Genomic DNA, 19,207 nt, shown 5'->3' with positions numbered 1-19,207 from the left:
GCTGTGCGACCCCACGATTTAATTACCTAACCTCGCAGTCTCAGTTTTCTTATCTGTAAAATGGGTACTTCTCTCACCGGTTGTGAGGGTAACTGATGTATGTGAGGACTGGGGCTAGCACAGAACGAGCGCCATGTGCTGGTATTTTTAAGAAAAGTGTTCCCAGGCATCCTGGGGTGGGGGCCGCCGAGGAGCAGGGGACTTCACGGGGGAAGAAGGTTGTGGTGGGAAGCCCGTGGACTCCACGAGACTGATTTCTCTGGCTTTGTGGAACCTTTAACAGCGGAGATGGGAGAACCAACCAAAAACCTAAAGGTGGAGGGGCAAAGTCAACCAGGCGGATTTGGGAGATGTAAGAAAATGACATAATTTTGCTTATCTACTGTGTCTGGTGCTGTGCTAAGTCTCTTCTAAAACAAAAAAACTGATGTTTACCGTGTGCTTTATGCCCTATTTTCTTTCATCGTCACAACCCTGTGAATTAGCAGCTGTGAGTCTTCCAGTTTTGCAGATGAGCAAACTGAGGCTCACAGAGGTTAAGCAGTTTCTCTGAGATCACAGTGCGGAGCTGAGATACAAACTCAAGTGGTCTGACCTCAGACCCGGGCCCCTCTGTTATCTCACTGATTCTTTACAAAAGCGCTGTAGGTAGGTTTTATCTCCAGCTTAGAGATGAGATCATGGAGACTCGGGGTGAGGTGACTTGCTCATGTTCACACAGCTAGTTGGAGGCGCCAAGACCCAATTCAGTCTCCACCCACAAAACCGGTGTCCCTCAAACCTACAGACCCCCTGGAGCTGTCCAGGGTACTGGATGGCATCTGTTAAGGCTGAACTTGGGTGGGCCAGGGAACCCTGAGCTGCCTGTTGGGGCCTCCACCACAGAGTATTACCTTCATCTGCCTCTGTGCTCTCTCCCACCTCGGTGTCTCCGAGGCCAACTGCCAGCCACTGCCCAGTCCCTGCTTTTGCTCTGATTCAGAGATCCCTGTACTTCTCTGGTCCTCAGTCACCAACCACTCTGGGTCCTAAGGACCCAAATGACACACTTTGATCTTTAGAGACCTCACTGATTGGCCAGACTGATCATGTCTCTCATCACCAACCTTCCACCATGTGTGCCAGGCACATTGCCAGACACTTGGCATTCACTATCTCATAGCCATTCTTCAGAGAATGAAATTGTATTCATTTGCTATTCACTCATCTTATTTAATCCATTCTTGGATCAAGTATGGTTATGGCCCTTTTAGAAATGAGGAAAATAAACCTCAAGTGGGTTGCCCAAGATCCCATAACTAGTTAGTTGTGGAACTCGAATTTGGACCCAGATAGCACCAAAACTTTTACTGTAGGGGGGAAACCAAGCCAGGATTCAACAAGGTGGGGGTTCAGGAAAATTGTGACTAAGGAAGATGTTTACAGAGCATTCCAAAAGGATTAACTCAGGTTGCACCCCCCCCCCCCCAGGAATTCTAGGTGGATCTGACTTACCTGAGCCAGTTAGTCTCTGCTTCTCATTTTCATTATGAAATATGGCCTGAGGAGAGTATTCTTTCTGTGAACAGAAAGAAAGTAGGTGAAGGTGAGGCCCCTCTGTTCCTTGGCAGGGGAGGAGTGAAGAAATATTCATAGTGTCCCCGAGTCTTTTGACTACAGAAGGGACTGGTCAGGGTCAAAATCCTCTCCAGAGAAACAAATGACCGTGTCCTTGGAGTGTGTGTGTGTTGGGGGCCATTTATGAGACTCATGCTCTTTTTAGAAAAACAAATTATTTTTTAGAACAGTTTTATGTTTAAAGAAAAAAGGAGAAAATAATGCAGATTTCTTATACCTCACACCCAGTTTTTATATTATTAATATTTTACATGTATGTAGTTGTGCGTGTATGGAGTTTGGCACATTTGTTACAATTAATGGACTAATTCTGATATATTATTATTAACTAAAGCCACGTCTCCTTAGGTTCCTCTTGGCTCTGACAGTTTCTCAGGCTCTGGTTTTGAAGACCTTGACAATTTTGAAGAGTACTGAGATTCATGTTTTTTTTAAATTTTATGTTGGGGCCTTACCCACACAGTTCCTTCTTCCTGGCCTACCTTCTCCCCACCTTTCTGGAAAACTCCTAATCCTTCAAGGGGTAATTCAGGAGGCTCCAGGCTTTGGTTCTCAAGATCAGTTCTTAGACTTCTTTTTTCCTCCCCTCTCCCCACGACTTCAAAAACAACTCTAAGCCAATGATCCCCAAATGTGTATTTCCAATCCAGGCTTTCACTTGGAGCTTAAACACTGTCCAATAGGCCACTTGCCATCTCCACTTGAAAGTCTAATAGGCCCAACTCATAGTGGCCCAAACAGAACTCTTGGCCACTTCAGCCCCCAACCCATTCCTCCCCTGTACCTCTATCTTGGCAAGTGGCTCCCGGCCCTGCCACTCAGACGGGAACCTGGGGCTGCCTTGCCCTGTTTTTCTGAAACCATATGGTCCTCAGGTCGCAGAGGCGTTGTGGGATCACCTCCTGGGATCTCTTCAATCCATCCACCCCTCCCGATGCCTCCGCCCTAGCCCAGCTCCCACCGCCAGACGCCTGGATGCCTACAGTAGCTTGCTCTCCTTCCAGCTGTGGTCCACACAGACTCCAGAACAAGCTTTTAAAATGTAACTCAGTCCCTGACCTGCCCTACTCAAAACCCTCTGGTGCCTTCCCTTTACACTTGGAATCAAACTCACAGGCCTTCTCCCGGCCTTCAAGGCCTCTGCAACCCGGACCCTCCCCGCCAGCCTCTCAAATCTCATCTATTTGTTTTTTCCAATGTTCAAGGCTCGGGATGCTTCAGGGAAGAAAACAAAGGTCCTTGAACTTGTGGAGCTGACGTTCTAGTGGGGGAGAGAGATAGACAGTCATGAAAAGCGAAGTCAACAGTATGTTAGAAGGTGACACTGTGGAATGAAGGAACATTAGAGTGTGTGGGGTGGTTAGTGGTGAGAACGGGCAATATGTGGCAGTAAATGGCTGCTCAGAGGGTCCCACTGAGAGGCGAGAGGTGAGCACACGCCTTGAAGGAAGTGGGGGAGTTGGCCAAACAGATTGTCTTGGGGGACGGTGTCACAGAGAGAGAGAACAGCAAGAGCGAGGGTCCTGAGTCTGGCGCCAGAATGTTCAGGGAGCAGCAAGGTCGCCGAGGCAGCTGGAGTGGAGGGGACGGGGGGGGGCAGTCATATGAGGGAAGGCCAGCGAGGAAATGGGGTTCCTTTCCCTCACCTCCCATACTCCAGTCCTAAGAACCGCTGGCCTTCCTGGAAGTCTGCTATCTCTCAGTCCCCGCTAATGTACAAGCTGTTTCCGCCACCCAGGACTCACTCCCCAGCCCTGCCTGGCTTCGTATCCTGTAGTCTGGGCTGAAATGCCACTTCCTCAAGGAGGTCCCCTTGATCGTGTGCTCCTGCAGCACCCCAGACTTCCCTTATATTAATATTCACTACCGAATTATGATTGTGTGAGCCCTATCTCCTCAACTAGCCTGTACTTGGCTATTCGCAGCTCTCTCTCCAGGGCCTAGCCCAGAGCTGGGCTTGGATTGGATGCCCACTGACAATTTATTGAAAGAATGAATGGAATGAGTGAATGAATGACTGCACCCTGATGGGGAGCTCTGGGCTATATAGGGAAAGTGGCTAATTCCACAAAGAGTAAGATCGGAGGGAGGCCTCCTCAGGGATTGTTCACGGTGGATAGAAAGAGCTGAGGCCCTGACGGTCCCCTGGGGTGCTCCCATTTTGAGCTCTGCCACCAAGGAGGCCATAGAAGAGGGAGGTGTTTTTTGGGAATTTGGCCAAGCCTCTTTTGTGGTTTTTAACAAAGGTATCAAGAGGACCAGTAACCCCATCTGTGAAAGAAAATTTCAGGATGTAGAAAAAGGACCTGCTCAGAGGGCTCTAAGGAGCTCCAAGCTTCTTCTCACATCTCCCCACCTGGGAAGTGGGGCTGGGTCCCAAGGGCGACATTAGCATTACAAAGCCAGAACTGCTTAAGGAGCAGCTCCCAGAGCTCCAGTTCAAAGCATTGTCCCTGCCATGGCCGCCAACCCCTTTGTGTGAAAGACTTGTTGGAAAATCAGGCCCACCTATGTCCAGTAAAACCTCAGTGACCAAGGCAGAGGCCTCTGTCCCTTTCACGACTGGAGCTCAGTGAGCGAGAAAACGCTCACATGCGTGCAACCCCTTGAGAAGGCAAAGCTAATTTGAAAAGCCACCTGGATCTTTGCTGACGTATTACAGGTAATTGATAGTCTTTTCTAAGGACTGTACTGAGAAATGCAGCCAATTCTCATTTGTTTACAGCATTTAGGGATTGGAAGATGCTGGCTTAATTATAATTTTGAGTAGTGAGCATTAGCACACACAATACAATACCAGAGGAGATGCTAGTGTATGTTATACAATATACTCAACTATGGCTGAACACAACCCAATGTTGGATGAAGCCAAAGACATTTGTATTTCTCCTGTCCTTCCTGTGGCCACCACCTGCTTCCTTCCTGTGCCCCCGTTGTTGAGGGCATGTTCCTGAGGTTGGACCTTGGTGACCTTCCAGGAGCCTATCCGTTCCTCTTCGCTTTGCTCCGCTGCCCCCCTGGAGGCTGATGCCTCTATTTGAGACATGTCAGGGAGACCGTGGACCCATCACACATCGCCCTCAGTCTTCCCCACGGGACGCATGCACCAAGTAACACCACGGACCTTGTTTGTAAACATTTTAAAAATTGCGGTATAGGGCACATCCACAAAGTGCACTAGTCTCGAGGGCGCAGCTCTGTGAAGTTTTCCGCACGTGCCCACCCACACAGCCGCCTCCGAGATCAAGACGTAAAGCACCCCGGTACCCCACACAGCTCCCTTGAGCCCCTTCTCAGTCGGTGCCCACCTCCCAGAGTAAGCAATATTCTGACTCCTATCATCATAGATCCGTCTGTTGTTCTAGAACTTCATATACACGGAATCATAACATTTACTCTCTGGGATCTCGCTTCTTTTACTCAAAAGCGTGTCTGAGGTTCATCACTGTTGTTGCCTGTGTCAGCAGTTCATTCTCTTTATTGCTGAGTGGCGCCCATCCTTCGGCTGCATCGCAGCGTGGATGTCTGTCCTCCCATGGACAGACATTGGGGTGGTTTCCAGTTGAGGCTCTGACTAATAAAGCTGCTGTGAGCACCTTTCTATGAATTTTTGTGTAAACACAGTGTGGTTTCTGTTGGGCAGACACCCAGCCGTGGACTTGGGTACGTGGATGTTTAGCTAGAGTAGACACTGTCAACAGTGATTCTGTCGACGTATGTGCTGTGCTTTTGGTATCTTCACAACATAGATTTTTGTTCCGGACACATTGAGGTCACTTCTGTGCACGGTGCTTTGGACTGATGGCGGAGATGCAGGAGGTATTAGCAAAATCACAGCTTAGATGAACATAGATGGGCATGAATTCTGACTTCGGAAGAGCTGAGGTAAGATCTTAGAGTATTTACCCTTGTAACCTGGAGTGGATCAGAGGGAGATGTGTCTCTGGGTGTCTTTTTTTACCCCCCCTCCCCATTAAATTGTAAACATTGTGAGAGCAGGGACTGTGACTTATTCAGGGATGTCTTCAATGTCTGGCATAATTGCTGGCACATAGGTGCTTAGTAAAGGAAAACCAAGTTAGTAATTTTAGCAAATGTTTATTGAGCATGCCCTGTAGCTGGGCACTGTGATGAGACTTTCCCCGTATGGTCTCACTTACGCCTCATAACGGTCCTTTGAGCTTAGGGATGAGTGGGGTTCCTGTTTTACAGATGAGGAAGGGAGCATGGAGAGGGTAAGACACACAGTTAACAAGCGGCCCGCTGCAATCAGATGAGGCAGTCTCACTCGGAGCCGCAGGGCAAGTAAATCGCCCACTCTCACTTCTGAAATCTAATACCTTGGCCCCCCCCACCCCATTTTCCTTTGTCCAAAATGTCTCATATACCCAATGTCGCCTCACTGTCTTTGGGAATTTTTATGGATTTATCATGCCTCTGTGAATTCCCCATGCACATGCATTAAATTTTGACTTCTCCTGTTAATCTTTTGGATTTCTCCTGTTAATCTGTCTCTTTTAATTTGGTTATTAGCCCAGCCAGAAGAACTTAGAAGGTGGGAGGAAAAGTACTAATAAAAAAAAATACCACTCTCACAAATGGGGGGGTGTACATGTGTGTGCATGGGTAGGTACGTAGTGGCAAGAGCCTGCACCTCTTTATACAGAAAAGGAAACTGAGGCTCAGAGAGGTTAAGGAACCCTTCTCCATGGGGTCAGCTGGGCCAGCCTCCCCACCAACCTAACTTTTAAAGGCAGAGTATTTTTAACATGGACCCTGGCTGCTGCCACCTCCTCCTGCTCCCCATTCCTAAGCCCTCGGCCACCGGGTGTCACAGGGCTCTCCTTGAGCCTCTGCCTCAGCTCCTGATTCTCACAAAGCCACCGTGTTGTCTGAGGGACAACTGCTGCCTCCCCCTCTTTAATCCCCAGGGACAGAGAGACTCAAACCCAATTCTTCCTTTAAAACACAAGGCACTGTTTGGAGAAGGCGCCAAACCCTGGGACTTGCTCCTTTCCAGGGGTCCACTTACATCACACTGGTGTTGGGTTCTCCGCCGAGGCGCAGGAATGAGGGCACCGTCTTCCATCAAAGGAAGCCTCCCTGGGCCCCGCCTCAGGGTCTTCTCACTGTGCCCTTCCTTCCAGCCCGCGGGCCTCGGAGGCCCAGAACCCCCACCGAGGCCCTGGGCAGGGGGCCACCCCCAACGGGAGACAGGGGGCGCCTTCCTCTCCTCGCCTGGACTTGGTGGGTGGGCTAATTCTCCTTAAAAGCTTGTAAAAATAGTTCACACAAGTGATAGATGAATCCATTGCTACTTTAAACATTCAGAACAACCCAGCTGCATATAAATTTAAAAGTGGCCTTTCCGCTCACTGTCCACTCTCAATGCCCACCTCCCCCCTTCCCCAGAGTTGTCACTCTCTTTGGTGCTGGGTGTGTGTGTGTCTGGTCACTGTCCTGTGGTCATTCCATTATCACAATTACTATTATGGATTATGGGCTCACTTTTAAACTTTTAAGTTTTTCATTACATAATGATAAATCATATTTATGATAATAATTTAAACAATGCAGATGGGTATAAAGTGCGACCTAAAAATTTCCAAATACTTTACCCCCTCCCAGATAAAACCACTCTAAGTAGTTTCCTATGCCCCCACCCAGGATGTGTCTTCACTTCCATAAACACCTAGAACAATCCCAATCTACCCTTCTGAAAAGCACAAAGGGACACCCTAAAAGCGTTATTCTTTAACTCCTGCTGTCACTTTTAGACATCTCGAGGGCATTTTCCCACATGTGCACATTCAGATACACCGCACTATTTTCCTGTTCAAACAGTGCTTCCTGGTGAAGGTCATTCATGACTAATTTTGCAGGTCTGTACTGAGGGCCATGTAGGTTGTCAACCGTTTATTCTGCTATTGTGAGTGGTGCTTCAATGAGCACCCACCCAGCAGAATCCTTGGGTCAGCGGTTGGGATATTTTCAACTGTCATAGGTCTTCACATATGTACAATGTCATTTAAAACCTCTCAGGAGCACTGAACTTTACAGGAATGTTCTAGTATGTTCTTCTGAAAAGACTTCTTAAGTCATGGTAACAATCACCCCTGGAATGTATTTGTTGGGTGGGCTTGGAATTTTTCAGAAAACAGATTTTTTTTCTTTAAGCAGCTCTGGTTTCGAAAGTCTCTGGGGTATAGGGATGTGGACAGGGCCAGGAGAGGGGATTTGGCCAGGGGGCATCTGGAGGTCAAGGAACTGGATCCCCACTAACCCCAGCTCTGGCTGGCTGCTGGGGTCGAAGGCCAACACTCTCCTTTCCAGAGGCCAATCCTGTGGGAAGCGAGACTTTGTTACTTATGAAATAATAGCCTGTGGTTCTGGGTGGGGAATGGGGAATGGAGGAGACACCCAGAAGGGCCTGGCCAAGGACTGGACAATGGCTGGTCCCAGCAGGTGAAATCCAAACAGCCCACAAACGTAAGAAAAGATGGTTGGCCTCCCCAGAAACCAAAGAAATGCAAACTCAAGCAACAATGGAGTATTATTTTTCACCTATCAGATTGGCAAAAATTAAAACAAAACGATACCTGTTGTTGGAGTGTTGATACCTAGTGTGGGGAAATGGACACGCAGGTGCACTCGTGGAGGGAGTGGATAGTGCCGTCAGCCTGTAGGAAACGTGGGCAATCTAATGCCTATACTATTCCACCTCTTGAAATAGGCTTGAAGGAAATAAATGGACAAATGCACCAAGGTATGTGGTCAAAGATGGGCACTAACCAGCAATGTTCATAATAGTAAAAAGGTTGGCAATAGGTACATGTCTAGAGATAGGGAATTGGTTAAACAAACTGTTTTCGCCGTAAAAGATAGCAACCTGTGGCTAAAATGGATGCTGTCGACTTGTGTTTATTAACACGTAAGATGCCCACCTGCTATATATGAAAATCAAGCAGGAAAAAGCAGGTTATAGCATAGTATTTGTGGTTCTATTTTTGGAAACAAAATTGGTTATATGTATTATTACATATGTAATGCTTTGCTCTAAATTTAGTGTTACATATATACACACATATGGTGTTACATGTGTAAATAATGTAAATCTTTGCATGTAGAGATATGTGTATATGTGTGTCTATATATGTATATTATGTGAATTTATGTGGAAAATGGAAAGATATGAATGAAAATGTCCTCAGTGATTATATTCAAGTGGTGGGGAATTTTTTCCATCCATTTAGTCATTAATTCATTTTTGTAATTCTTTAAATTTCCTGAAGGTTTTCCTTTTGCCAATAAACTTGTATTGTTTTTATAAGAGCAAAAATAATTTGTTAACATTTTAGTTTAGGAAGCTGATAATTCTGTCTCACCTGTGTTAGCCAGTCTAAATGCAAGACTCTCCCCAGCTGCCGTCCGCATTAGGCGCCCCTCTGACCCGGACTGTCTTTGATTACAATAGTAATGAGGAGGAGGAGGGTAGTGATGTCCATGCACTGAGCACACCCTGCGTGCCAGGCATTGGCTGGGACTTCATGAGCATTTTTTCTTTGGATCCTCACAGTGGCCTGAGACACAGGCGCTTTCATGTCTTTGCATTTTCTAGGAGAGCCTGCAATGGGGACTTGGTGCAAGTGATGTATTGAGGGAGAGCTCTCGTGGGAAATCTGTAAGGAGTCAGGGAGGGAAGAAGGATGGAGAGGGGAGAGGAGTTAAGCAAAGACGTGAGTTCAGCTGAGGCCTAGTCTCAGCCTGACCCCATGGGGAGCACTGGACTGTACCCACCACCACAGCACTGCTCCACTTTGAGGCAAAGAGGCTGGGCCTTCATCCCTCCGTATCAGCGGGTCATTGGCTATAGGACAATGAGAAGGGATATGCAGGGAGATAGGGTCAACCTCCCAGGTCTCTGAGAGGCACCTCCCATCAGCCAAGGGCAATTGTTCAGAGAAGAGTAAAGCTATTAGCAGCCAACGCTCACAGCAACTGGGGGATGGGTGTGCTGGACCAGTAAAGGGGATCCAGGTGGAGCACGACCTCCTACATATTATTAGCCCCATTTTACAGATGGGAAAACTGTGGCTCAGAGAGGCTAAATAACTTGCCTAAGGTTACCCAGCTAGTGAGAGATAGAGCTGGGTTTTGAACGCAGGTCTGAAGCCCTTGCTCTGGGCCCTGAAACTAGACTGCTGGCAATTTCTCAGAGGGTAAGGAGATTGAGGATGTGGGTGGATATCCTCCCATTATCCCCTGTCCCACCAGGTGCCCCATCAAGTGCCCCTCCATCTACTTTCTGTGTTTCACATTAGCATCTTGGCTGATAAGCAGTTCTACTTGGGGTTTTGAAGAAGGGAGCCACAAAAAGCCTTTGTGTTTCTGCAGAGGTCCCTGAAGGTTGTCTGTTGGTGGAGCTGGTTGCTAGGAGATATTTCTCAAGAAAGGTTCCTTTGGAAATGAGCTCAGGCTCTGCCCACAGCCCCATGTATTATACCTGAGAGAGAGACATCCTAGCACGTGTTTCGTCCAAGGTATTAGAAGTAGATCCAATTCCTTCTCTGACTGTTTCTTTAAGGCCCCAACTCCTAGCATATCCTGGCTGAAAACAGTTCCTATGCTAGACACACTCAGAACCCTGGGAACCAAGGGCCCACCCTCCCCCTTATATAAATGGGGAAACTGAGGCACAAGGAGTTGAGAGACTCACACAGTTAGTGGTGGCCTCATGATTCATCTCTCTCTCTCATAACTGCACAAGGCAGCCCCGCCGCCAACCTGCCCCTGCCCCTGAGTCCTGAATGGTGACACAGTAGGAACTCAGTGTATGAGGACTGGGTGCATTTCCCTTTATCCATCTTTGGGTTTCAAAGCCTTTTGGGGGACAGATGATTACTTTGCTCAAATGGAGATGCACAGCTGGCATTTACTGGGCATCTACTATGTGCCAAATCATGCATTAGGTGCTTTAGCATCTTCATCTGCTAAATCTGACCTCTGGACTATCTTGGGTCAGTTTCTACTGCCTTTTTTCTCCTTGACTAAGGATCACATTTTCTTGTGTCTTTGCAGGTCTAGAAACTTTTGGTCGTATACTATATATGGTGTGTGGTATGTTATAGAGACTCTGGATTCTGTTTTCTTCTGAAGAGTGTTAAATTTTATTTTAGCAGGCAGTACAATTACTGGCTGATCCCTTTGAAATCCCGTGGGCTTAGTTTTATACTTTGTTAGGGAGGATTCTTGCAAAGTCCAAGCCATTGCCCAAGCCTCCCTAACTTGGCAGGACTCACTTCCAAACTCTGTCCTCTAAGGATCTCGAAGGATTTGGCTTTAGGCTTCAGTAGTGCAGATCTAGAGCAGCCCTTACATTAGAGTGTGATCCTCACTCCTAAGACATGGTCTTTCTGGTGTTTCAGCTTGATGCCTGGGATGAAGGTCTCTCCCATGACTTCCAGCACTGCTTGACCTATAGTGAGTTCACTCTCAAGCCCCTAACAGCTTCTCTCTGGCAAACTTTGGATAGCCTCACCCTATGCATGTGTAGCCCAGGCTTTGGGCAAGGACTTGTGGGTCTTGGGGACCCCCACACAGACTTCTGGGGTCCTATTGTCTATGCAGCTCCCCCTCTTCCCACAGATTCCTCAGAGTGTGGTAATTTGTTATACCACAATAGAAAACCAGTGCAGTGGGCTGTGCAGAGTGAGATACCCGGGTTTGATTTCTGCCCTGCTTACCAGCAGTGTGACCTTATGTGAGTCACATCACCTCTCTGAGCCCAGTTTTCTCAAACAGGTACAGATTTGAGAGAATTAGAGCTAGTGAATGGAAAGCGCCTAGCATGTGGCCTGGAACAGAGTAGGTGCTCAATAAATAGTAGCAGTTAAGGATTATCATGATTTTAAACTTTTTTCATTTTTCTAAATTTTTAACAGTGATCATGGATTACTTTGGTAAATAGAAAAAAAGAAATTTTGGCCCTAGCCAGTTTGGCTCAGTGGTTAGAGCATTGGCCCTCGGATTGAAGGGTCACGGGTTCAATTCCGGTCAAGGGCACACACCTCAGTTGCAGGCTCGATCCCTGGCCCCAGATGGAGCACTCACCCGATGTTTCTCTCTCTCTGTCTCTTCCCCCTCCCTCCCACTTTCTCTAAAAGATCAATGGAAAAAACATCGTCAGGTGAGGGTTAACAAAAGAAAAAAGGAGAAAAAATAATTTTGCTTAAAATAATTAAGGGGAGAACTGACTTATGCAAGACCCCAGAGCTAGGCAGCAGAGGAACCAGTTGACAGCCTGAGAATCCTATGTGGGGCTCTTTCCAGAACAGCCCCTTCCTCATGCCTGACATAGCAGCAGCATCAACAACAGGCCTAAGTTCCAGGCCCCTCCCCTGTACCGAACACGCAAGGTAGTGTAATTATCCCCACTTTACACATGAAGAAACTGAGGCTCAGAGAGGTTGAGTCACTTGCTCACAGTGCACAGCTGACGAGTGGCAGAGCTGGGATTTGCCTCCTGCACCTGGAAGGAACCACCTAGTCCATGGCCTCCAAACCTGGCCTGGATTCTCCCTCCCATGGAGGTGGCCTGGGGGATACTGGGTTTTCTGGAACGGGGCAAAGCCAAGGAAATCAGCAGTGAGGCCTGGCCCCGGATCTCATTACGCTGGGGGAGATCGCGTTTCCCCGGTTCCGGCGCTGCGGGCAGGGCAGAGAAGTGGGCAGGCAGCCACTTCCCTGGTTATTCAAGTAGAAAATTACAGGTGCCCAAAATAGCCTGAGCACTCTTTTATTCATGAATAAGCCTCAGGTCCATGGAGCTGGAGTGTGTGGGGGTCACACGTATTTCTTTCCACTGGCCACTCTCCTGGGATATGCAGGGATCCCTCTCTCAGAGGAGTGGGTCAGGAGATGGGGAGGGGGTGGCAGGGGCATTTTCAGGGCACGGTCTTGGGAAAAGGAGGAAGGAGGCCCCACCAGGCAAGAGCACGAGGTGGCCCCAGTCCTGAGGGCCTGAGTTCCTAGGGGGCGCAGGGAATGGGATGGCAGACAGGAGTCTGTCCCAGCCACCCCCATCTTGTCATGTGACCTTGGGCAAACGGCTTAACCCCTCTGGGCCTTCATTTCTTCTTCTGTAAAATGGGTTGAGTTCTAAACTCACAAAAAATCCGAGCATAAAATTAATACTTGCTCATTATAGACAAATTAGAAAGTGCAAAAAAAAGGAAATGACCCACAGAGATGACCACTACAGGCCCCCATTGCCCCTCCCCAATTAGATAATCAAGCTTAACATCTGGTATATATCCTTTCAGTCTTTCTTTCTATGCATGTATAAAATAAATGGCTGGTAGAGCCCAATATGAGCCACTGTGCTCTAAAAATGGAGCCCGCATTTGGAGTCAGTTCCAAACCTTTACTGAGCACTGCTCTAGTCCTAGGCCCTGGGTCCCCAGTGCCCTCGCCCATTCTCCTTCTGTGTCTCCAGCCCTCTGGCGACAACCCCTAACCCTGAGTTCCCACTCAAAGCCACCTGAGGGGGCCCAAGGTAGGAAAGCCATTTTGCAGGTCCCAGACATGGATGTGGGGCCAAAGGTGGGGCCTGGAGTCCCCTGATACCTGTGACCTTTCCCTCCAGCCGGCCTGGTGCACAGAGAGGCTGGCCTGGGCATGGCTTGTTGACCCCGTATCCCCTCCCTGGGGGTTCAGGGGGAAGCTGCTGCTCTCTCCCATGGCTACATCTTGACCAGTTAATGTGTAAAGCGCTTAGATCTGGAGCTTGGCATATAGAGTGCAGTTAATACAACGTAGCCTCAGATACGACTATTACATCATCATCATTCTGAGTTGGGAGCCAGACAGCCTGAGGCCCTTCCCTTTTGGAGACTCTGATTTGTAATGAACCCGAGGAGACAGCAGCGGAATCACTGGCAGGATGGAAATAACAGTGCTCGTGGTAACCACTTCCATTGAGCAGGTACCACAGTGGGGCCGGATGCTGTACTGAATCATCTTGCTGCGTGCAGCCGCCAAACTCCACAGGCCTCTCGAATCCCCAGTCACAGGTGAGGAAACTGAAGCTCAGAGATGTTAAGTAACTCTCCCAAGATCACACAGCTGGCAGGTGGCAAACAGGGACTTTATACCAGATTTGTCCGATGCAGGATCCCTCATCCATGAGGCTCAGCGTGTCAGCATGAGGCAGGCCTTGTCCCTGCCCCCGGGGAGCCCACTGTCTGGTGGTAGAAGCCCAAATTTGGAACTTTTTCCAAGTTCCCTGAGTTTACTGAGTGGTGGAGGGAGAAGGCTGTGGATTCTGGGGTCAGACTGTCTCGATCCCTACTCTGACACCTCCTAGTTCTGTCATCGCTTAACTTCTCTAAGCCTCAGTTTCGCATCTGGAGAATGGGGATAAGAAAAGTGTTGCTGAGAGGGTGAAATTAGATAACATAAAGCTCCCAGCATAGGTATGGGGCATAGAGAGTGCTCAATAAATCCAGCCTTTAATAACTATCACTGGTATTCCCAGAGGATATATTGAATTTCCAAGGGTCACCTTCCTTTCCACTTGAGTGGTGAGCAGAGTGGGGCTGGTTTAGCTCAAGCAAACTCTGGCCTTCTCCGGTATTTGGAGTTGGCTGCTTTGTGCCAGATAATGCTGCCCTTGGCCTGGGCCGTTGCAGACATGGGCCCCAATGTGAAAGGAGGTGGCAGGGCAGAGGGGTCCTGCCCCAAAGCCCCCCAAATCCACTCCATCCACTCTACTTCTCCCTCCTAGGCTCGACCAGCAGGGTTTTCACAGCCAACCTTGTACTTGCAAAGAGAGTGCTGTTCTGAGCAGGTGGAGGTATAGCCACTGTAGCTGCAGGACCAGCCAGGCCAATGTGTCGTTTGCTCACTGGATGGCTCCTTCCAATAGGTAGATACTCTTGATTTCTGCAGCATCTGTTTACACGCAGGTCCCTGATGGAAACTCAGCCCAGGGCCTTGACAGCTTGGTCGGGAGAAGCAGGAGCACTGCTTCTGGATTCACCACTGACCTGCTGTGTGACCTTGGACAAGGCACCTAACCTCTCTGAGCTCAGCTTCCCATCTGTGAAATGGGGATAACAGTGGCACCGACTTCCTGGAGTTTTGTGAGATGGTACATGTACAGTACTCTGACAGTGCCTGGCACATAATAATTACTAATTACATGGGAAATTATTATTTCCCTGAAATGTGAAGCTGTTTGAAGCCTTGTGGTCTGAGTTGCCAAAGTGCTCTGTATGAGAATGAAGAAAGGGAGGTAACAAGTCACATTCTGCAGATTGCGTTTTCTGCAGTGGAGGTTCTCGACTCGGGAAACGAACTCCCTTAAGGATCTGACATGGCCATGCTCCCTTTTCTTGGAAAGTCTGCACAACCTCATGTGCACACAGCATTTTGTATCCAACTCTGTAGAAACCCACTCATGAGCCAAAACGTGAGATTTATCCCAAGGAAAGGACAAAGGATGGGCACCAAAATATATCTACTAGGATGTGAAAGAATAAAATAAGTCCTAAATATCCCCAAATCAAGGATTGGCCAAGCAAACTGTGACCTGTCCAAATTAGTGGAACGCTATGCATCCATGAAAGAAGTACTGATGGGAAAGGATACACATTACCTCTGGCGGAGTGTCACACAGCTAACAGCACGGCGGTGGCTGGGCTGGGCGAAGTCTGCCAGGATCACACCGCGTGCTAGCTGTGGCTACACTGGATGGAACGATGATGGGTGATTTTATTCCTCTTTTTTTTCTGATCAGTATTGTCTGATTTTTCTACAAAAATGTATTATCTAAGTAATAAAGAATAAAAAAGTTTTTTAAAAAGTGACAGGACCAAAGTTTACGTTTTTAAATGATAAAAATGGAGTATTGCAGAAAGTCTGGAAAATAAAGAGGAAAACACCAAATCGCCTATAATCCTTCCCCTCCTGCCTGTTGTCGCCCACCTTTAAGCACTGGGTGGGGTCAGGGTTGTTTTGATTGAGTAGCAGCTGTACGGAATCTGTTCCCTCCGAGGCAGCGAATCTGCCGGATCCTCCACTCTCATCCTTTGGCAGTGGGTGGAGTTTAGGGATCTGTTTCCATCGCTCTCCCCCCATTCCCTTGTTACCCCTCCACTCCTGGGCTTCAGTTATAGTCTTTTTGGAAGGACACATACTGCTGACGGCTGGCAGGTCCACGTCGCCAGTCATGACTGTCCCTGAACTCCAGCCCAAGAGAGCGACTAAGTCTTTGGCCAGATCAAATAACAAGATAAATAGTAGCCATTTGTTGAGCTCTTACTATGGGGCAAGTATTATGCTCAATAGGTTCTTTTATGAACCCATTTCACAGATGAGGAAGCTGAGGCCAATAGAGATCAAGGAGATGGCCAAGGTCACAAAGCTAGGGAGTAGGGGAGCCAGGAGTCAAACCACAGTTCTCCTGACTTCATGGCCCGGGCTCCTAATGCTCGGCTAGAACTGAGTCCAACTGTTGACCTCAGGCCTCCCATGCCAAGCTCCTTGGCCTGGTTCTGCAGGCCCCATCAACCTCTGGACCCTGCTGTTCTCAGTCCTACAGCATTCACCCCTGTTCAGAGTTGCCTACAGTGACCTGAATGGTAACAAGGTCTCTTTTCCCTCCACCTGGAATGCTGTCACCCTCCTCTTGGCCTGGCCCCCTCCAGGGCTCTGCATAGATGGCACCTCCTCTGGGAAGCCTTCCCTGATGCCTCCTTCCTAAGGTTGGGTACCCCAGGGCCATTACCTCCCTGTGCGAGGTGAGCTTGGACTAGGCCCTGCCTCTGTCCCTCCCCATCCCTCCGAAGGTGCTCAGCCTCCACAGCTGCTATGTCCTTGCCCTGGGATGGTGGATTCTTTGCCAGGCAGGAGGCAGAAGGCAGGAAGCTTCAGTCCTCATGGCCAGTCCGAGGTCTTCATGTCACATTTGACAGCCTTCTGGCTCAGCTCCTGCAGGTGCCATGATTCCTGCAGCCTCTGGTTCCCGGGGAGGCAGGCGAAGGCTCTGCAGTGGGAGGCTCCTGGCTGTGGGCAGAGCAGGCCAGGGCCAGAGGAGTGCCTGCAGACTGGGCCAGCGAAGTCACCCTGGACGTCCTCCCTCTCTCTAGTGTTCACCCGGCTGAACCTGGCTGAGATATCCCTGGAAAAACTGCGACTGGAACTTTCCATTGACTCTGGCCCGACTCTGGAATGGCAGGATTCGGAGGAGAGGGACCCGTGGCCGGCTGGTTCAGACCTGAGCCCTTCCGCTGCTCTGGCCTGGACTAGACTCTCGGACAGATGTCTGGAGCACGTGGGCTAGAGATAGGTCCAGTGCCCCCGGATCCTGGGTGGGATTTTGGAGCCCTGCTTAGGGTTTTTTTGCATCAATGTTCATGGGTGAATTAGCCTGTCATTTACTTTTCCTTCACTGTCTTCATTTAATTTTGATATCAAAGTTATATTATTATATATAAAATGAGGTGGGAAGTGTTCCCTCTTCTTCTATTATCTAGGAGACTTTTTATAAAACCAAATTAACAAATTCCTTTAAAATTTAATAGAATTAACCTATAAAACTGATAGTCTTGCCCGGTGGGTGGCTCAGTTGGTTGGAGTGTCGTCCCATGTACCAAAAAGGTTGCGGGTTCGATTCCCAGTTAGAGATAATACAGGAGGCAAGTGATCGATGTTTCTCTCTCACATCGATGTCTGTCTGTCTGTTTCTCTCTCTCATCAATGAGCATGTCCTTGGGTGAGGATTTAAAAATATATATAAACCCTGATAGTCTTACGGTTTCTTTGTGGAAAGATTAACTCATGATTCAGTTTCTTTAAATGTTATTAACTACTCAGGTTTTCTATTTCTCATTAAGCCAATTTTGTTCAACAGTATTTTCTAGATATTTCTAGAAAGTTTACAATTTTACAGGCATAAAGTCAGCTATATCATTCTCTACTATCTTTTAAAAAGAACCAATTTTTGGCCATATTTATTTTTATTATTATACATTTGTTTTCTGCTCCATTCTCTTATTGTTTCCTTCTGCATTCTTTGGCTCGATTCTATTGTTCTTTGACTAACTTCTTCACTTTGACATTTAGCTCATTAAATCTCAGCCTTCTTTTCTCTCTGCATTAAGGCTTTTCTGCATAAACTTTCTTTAAATATCATTTGAAACATCCCACACATTTCAATATATAGTATTTTTATTATCATTCAAGTCTAAATATTGTTTTGATATCTTCTTTGGTCAATTTACAAGTGTTGTAGGGCTTCCAAGCATATTTTGGTTCCTTTTTATTTGTGTTCTTGACCTTTAATCATGTTGTAGACACACACTACGAGGTGTCTGATATCGATTCTTTGGTAGTTGGGTTTATTTTAGAACCTATAATGTGGAGTATTTGTAAATGCTCCATGAGTGCTTGAAAAAAATTTACGGGCTTTTAAATATATCTTTTAAATCAAGTCTTCTGTTATTAAAAAAAGAAAGCAAAACTATAATGAGATACCAGGATACATCTATGAGCTTTGCAACAGTGAAGATGTTTGAAAAATAGAAAATGTTAGTAAGAATGTGGGGCAGCTGAACCCAGTGCCTGCCGGTGGGAGGGTGATCTGTTATCACCAGTTTGGCTTTTTCTAGTAAAGCTGTGAAGGATGGTAGAAAAATGCCTCCCTCAAATGTGCTGCTTTGGTGTAAGGGTTACTTTGAACTAAAGACACTTGAAAAGCAACAGGTGTAAGAAGGGTGCTCTGACCTCCCCTTTCTTCCTGAAAGCAGGAGATAAGACTCCCCTGTAAGAGGAGGAAAGAAACATCCTTATCACCAGACACAGGGAACTGAGGCCGAGAAGTCGGCGTGAACAGACCTTGTTAAAATATCTCTTATCCTCCGGTAGTTTCTCCATCTATTTCATTTACTTTCCTCAGTTGCTGTTCTTTGTTCAGCCTGGTACATAGCACTGGGGCCTATCCCCTGTGGGAGCGCTCATTCTCCTGTGGGGACTCGCATGTACAGGAAAAATCTGTAAGCTTTTTCCTGTTAATCTGTCTTAGATCCATGTAATTCCCAGGCCCAGCGGAGACCCTGAGGGTAGAGGTGGTTTTGCCTCCCCAAAGGTGAGAGTGCGTGTGCCCTCAGACCTAGCAGCCCTTCTTGATCCACGCCTGGGAGACACACGGACGCCCCGGGACATGCACAAGAGAGCTCACAGCAGCATTTCCATAACGAGGCTCTGGGAACAACCTGAGTGCCCCCAGCAGTAGTGCGGATAGATGATTGTGGCATATTTGTACAATTAAACACCATTCGACCTTGCACATACCTTTCAGATACACGCAACAATGTGCTTGAAACTCAGGAACACACAGTAAATGAAAAAAGCAAATTGCAGGCGACACTCACCAATCCCATTTATGCAGAGCTGGACTCTCAACAATTTAGAACTTAGGGGTTCTGTGAGCAGGTCCCGGTGGGAAGGTGGCCTCTGAGAGGGAGGAAAGGGGAAGCATGGGGGTCCAGGTTCCTCCCAGGTAATGGTCAGCCGCTTTTTTCTTTAGCTA

The 19,207-nt window shown here is 47.8% G+C and overlaps 1 protein-coding gene across 1 annotated transcript in view; it reads right to left on the bottom strand.

Annotated features, from left to right (window-relative positions):
• The window catches only part of FAM107A (family with sequence similarity 107 member A), a 50,872-nt gene that overhangs the window by 19,479 nt on the left and 12,186 nt on the right, over nt 1-19,207 (bottom strand). The window contains exon 2 of the mRNA XM_081159889.1: nt 1,495-1,558. Coding sequence (XP_081016015.1) covers nt 1,495-1,558 — 64 coding nt within the window. The remainder of the gene's footprint in view (nt 1-1,494; nt 1,559-19,207) is intronic.

Source organism: Miniopterus schreibersii, assembly GCF_964146895.1.
Source record: "Miniopterus schreibersii genome assembly, chromosome: 15".
Classification (NCBI taxonomy): domain Eukaryota; kingdom Metazoa; phylum Chordata; class Mammalia; order Chiroptera; family Miniopteridae; genus Miniopterus; species Miniopterus schreibersii.
The sequence above is the reverse complement of the archived record's forward strand: the minus strand, read 5'-3'. Positions and strand labels throughout refer to the sequence as shown.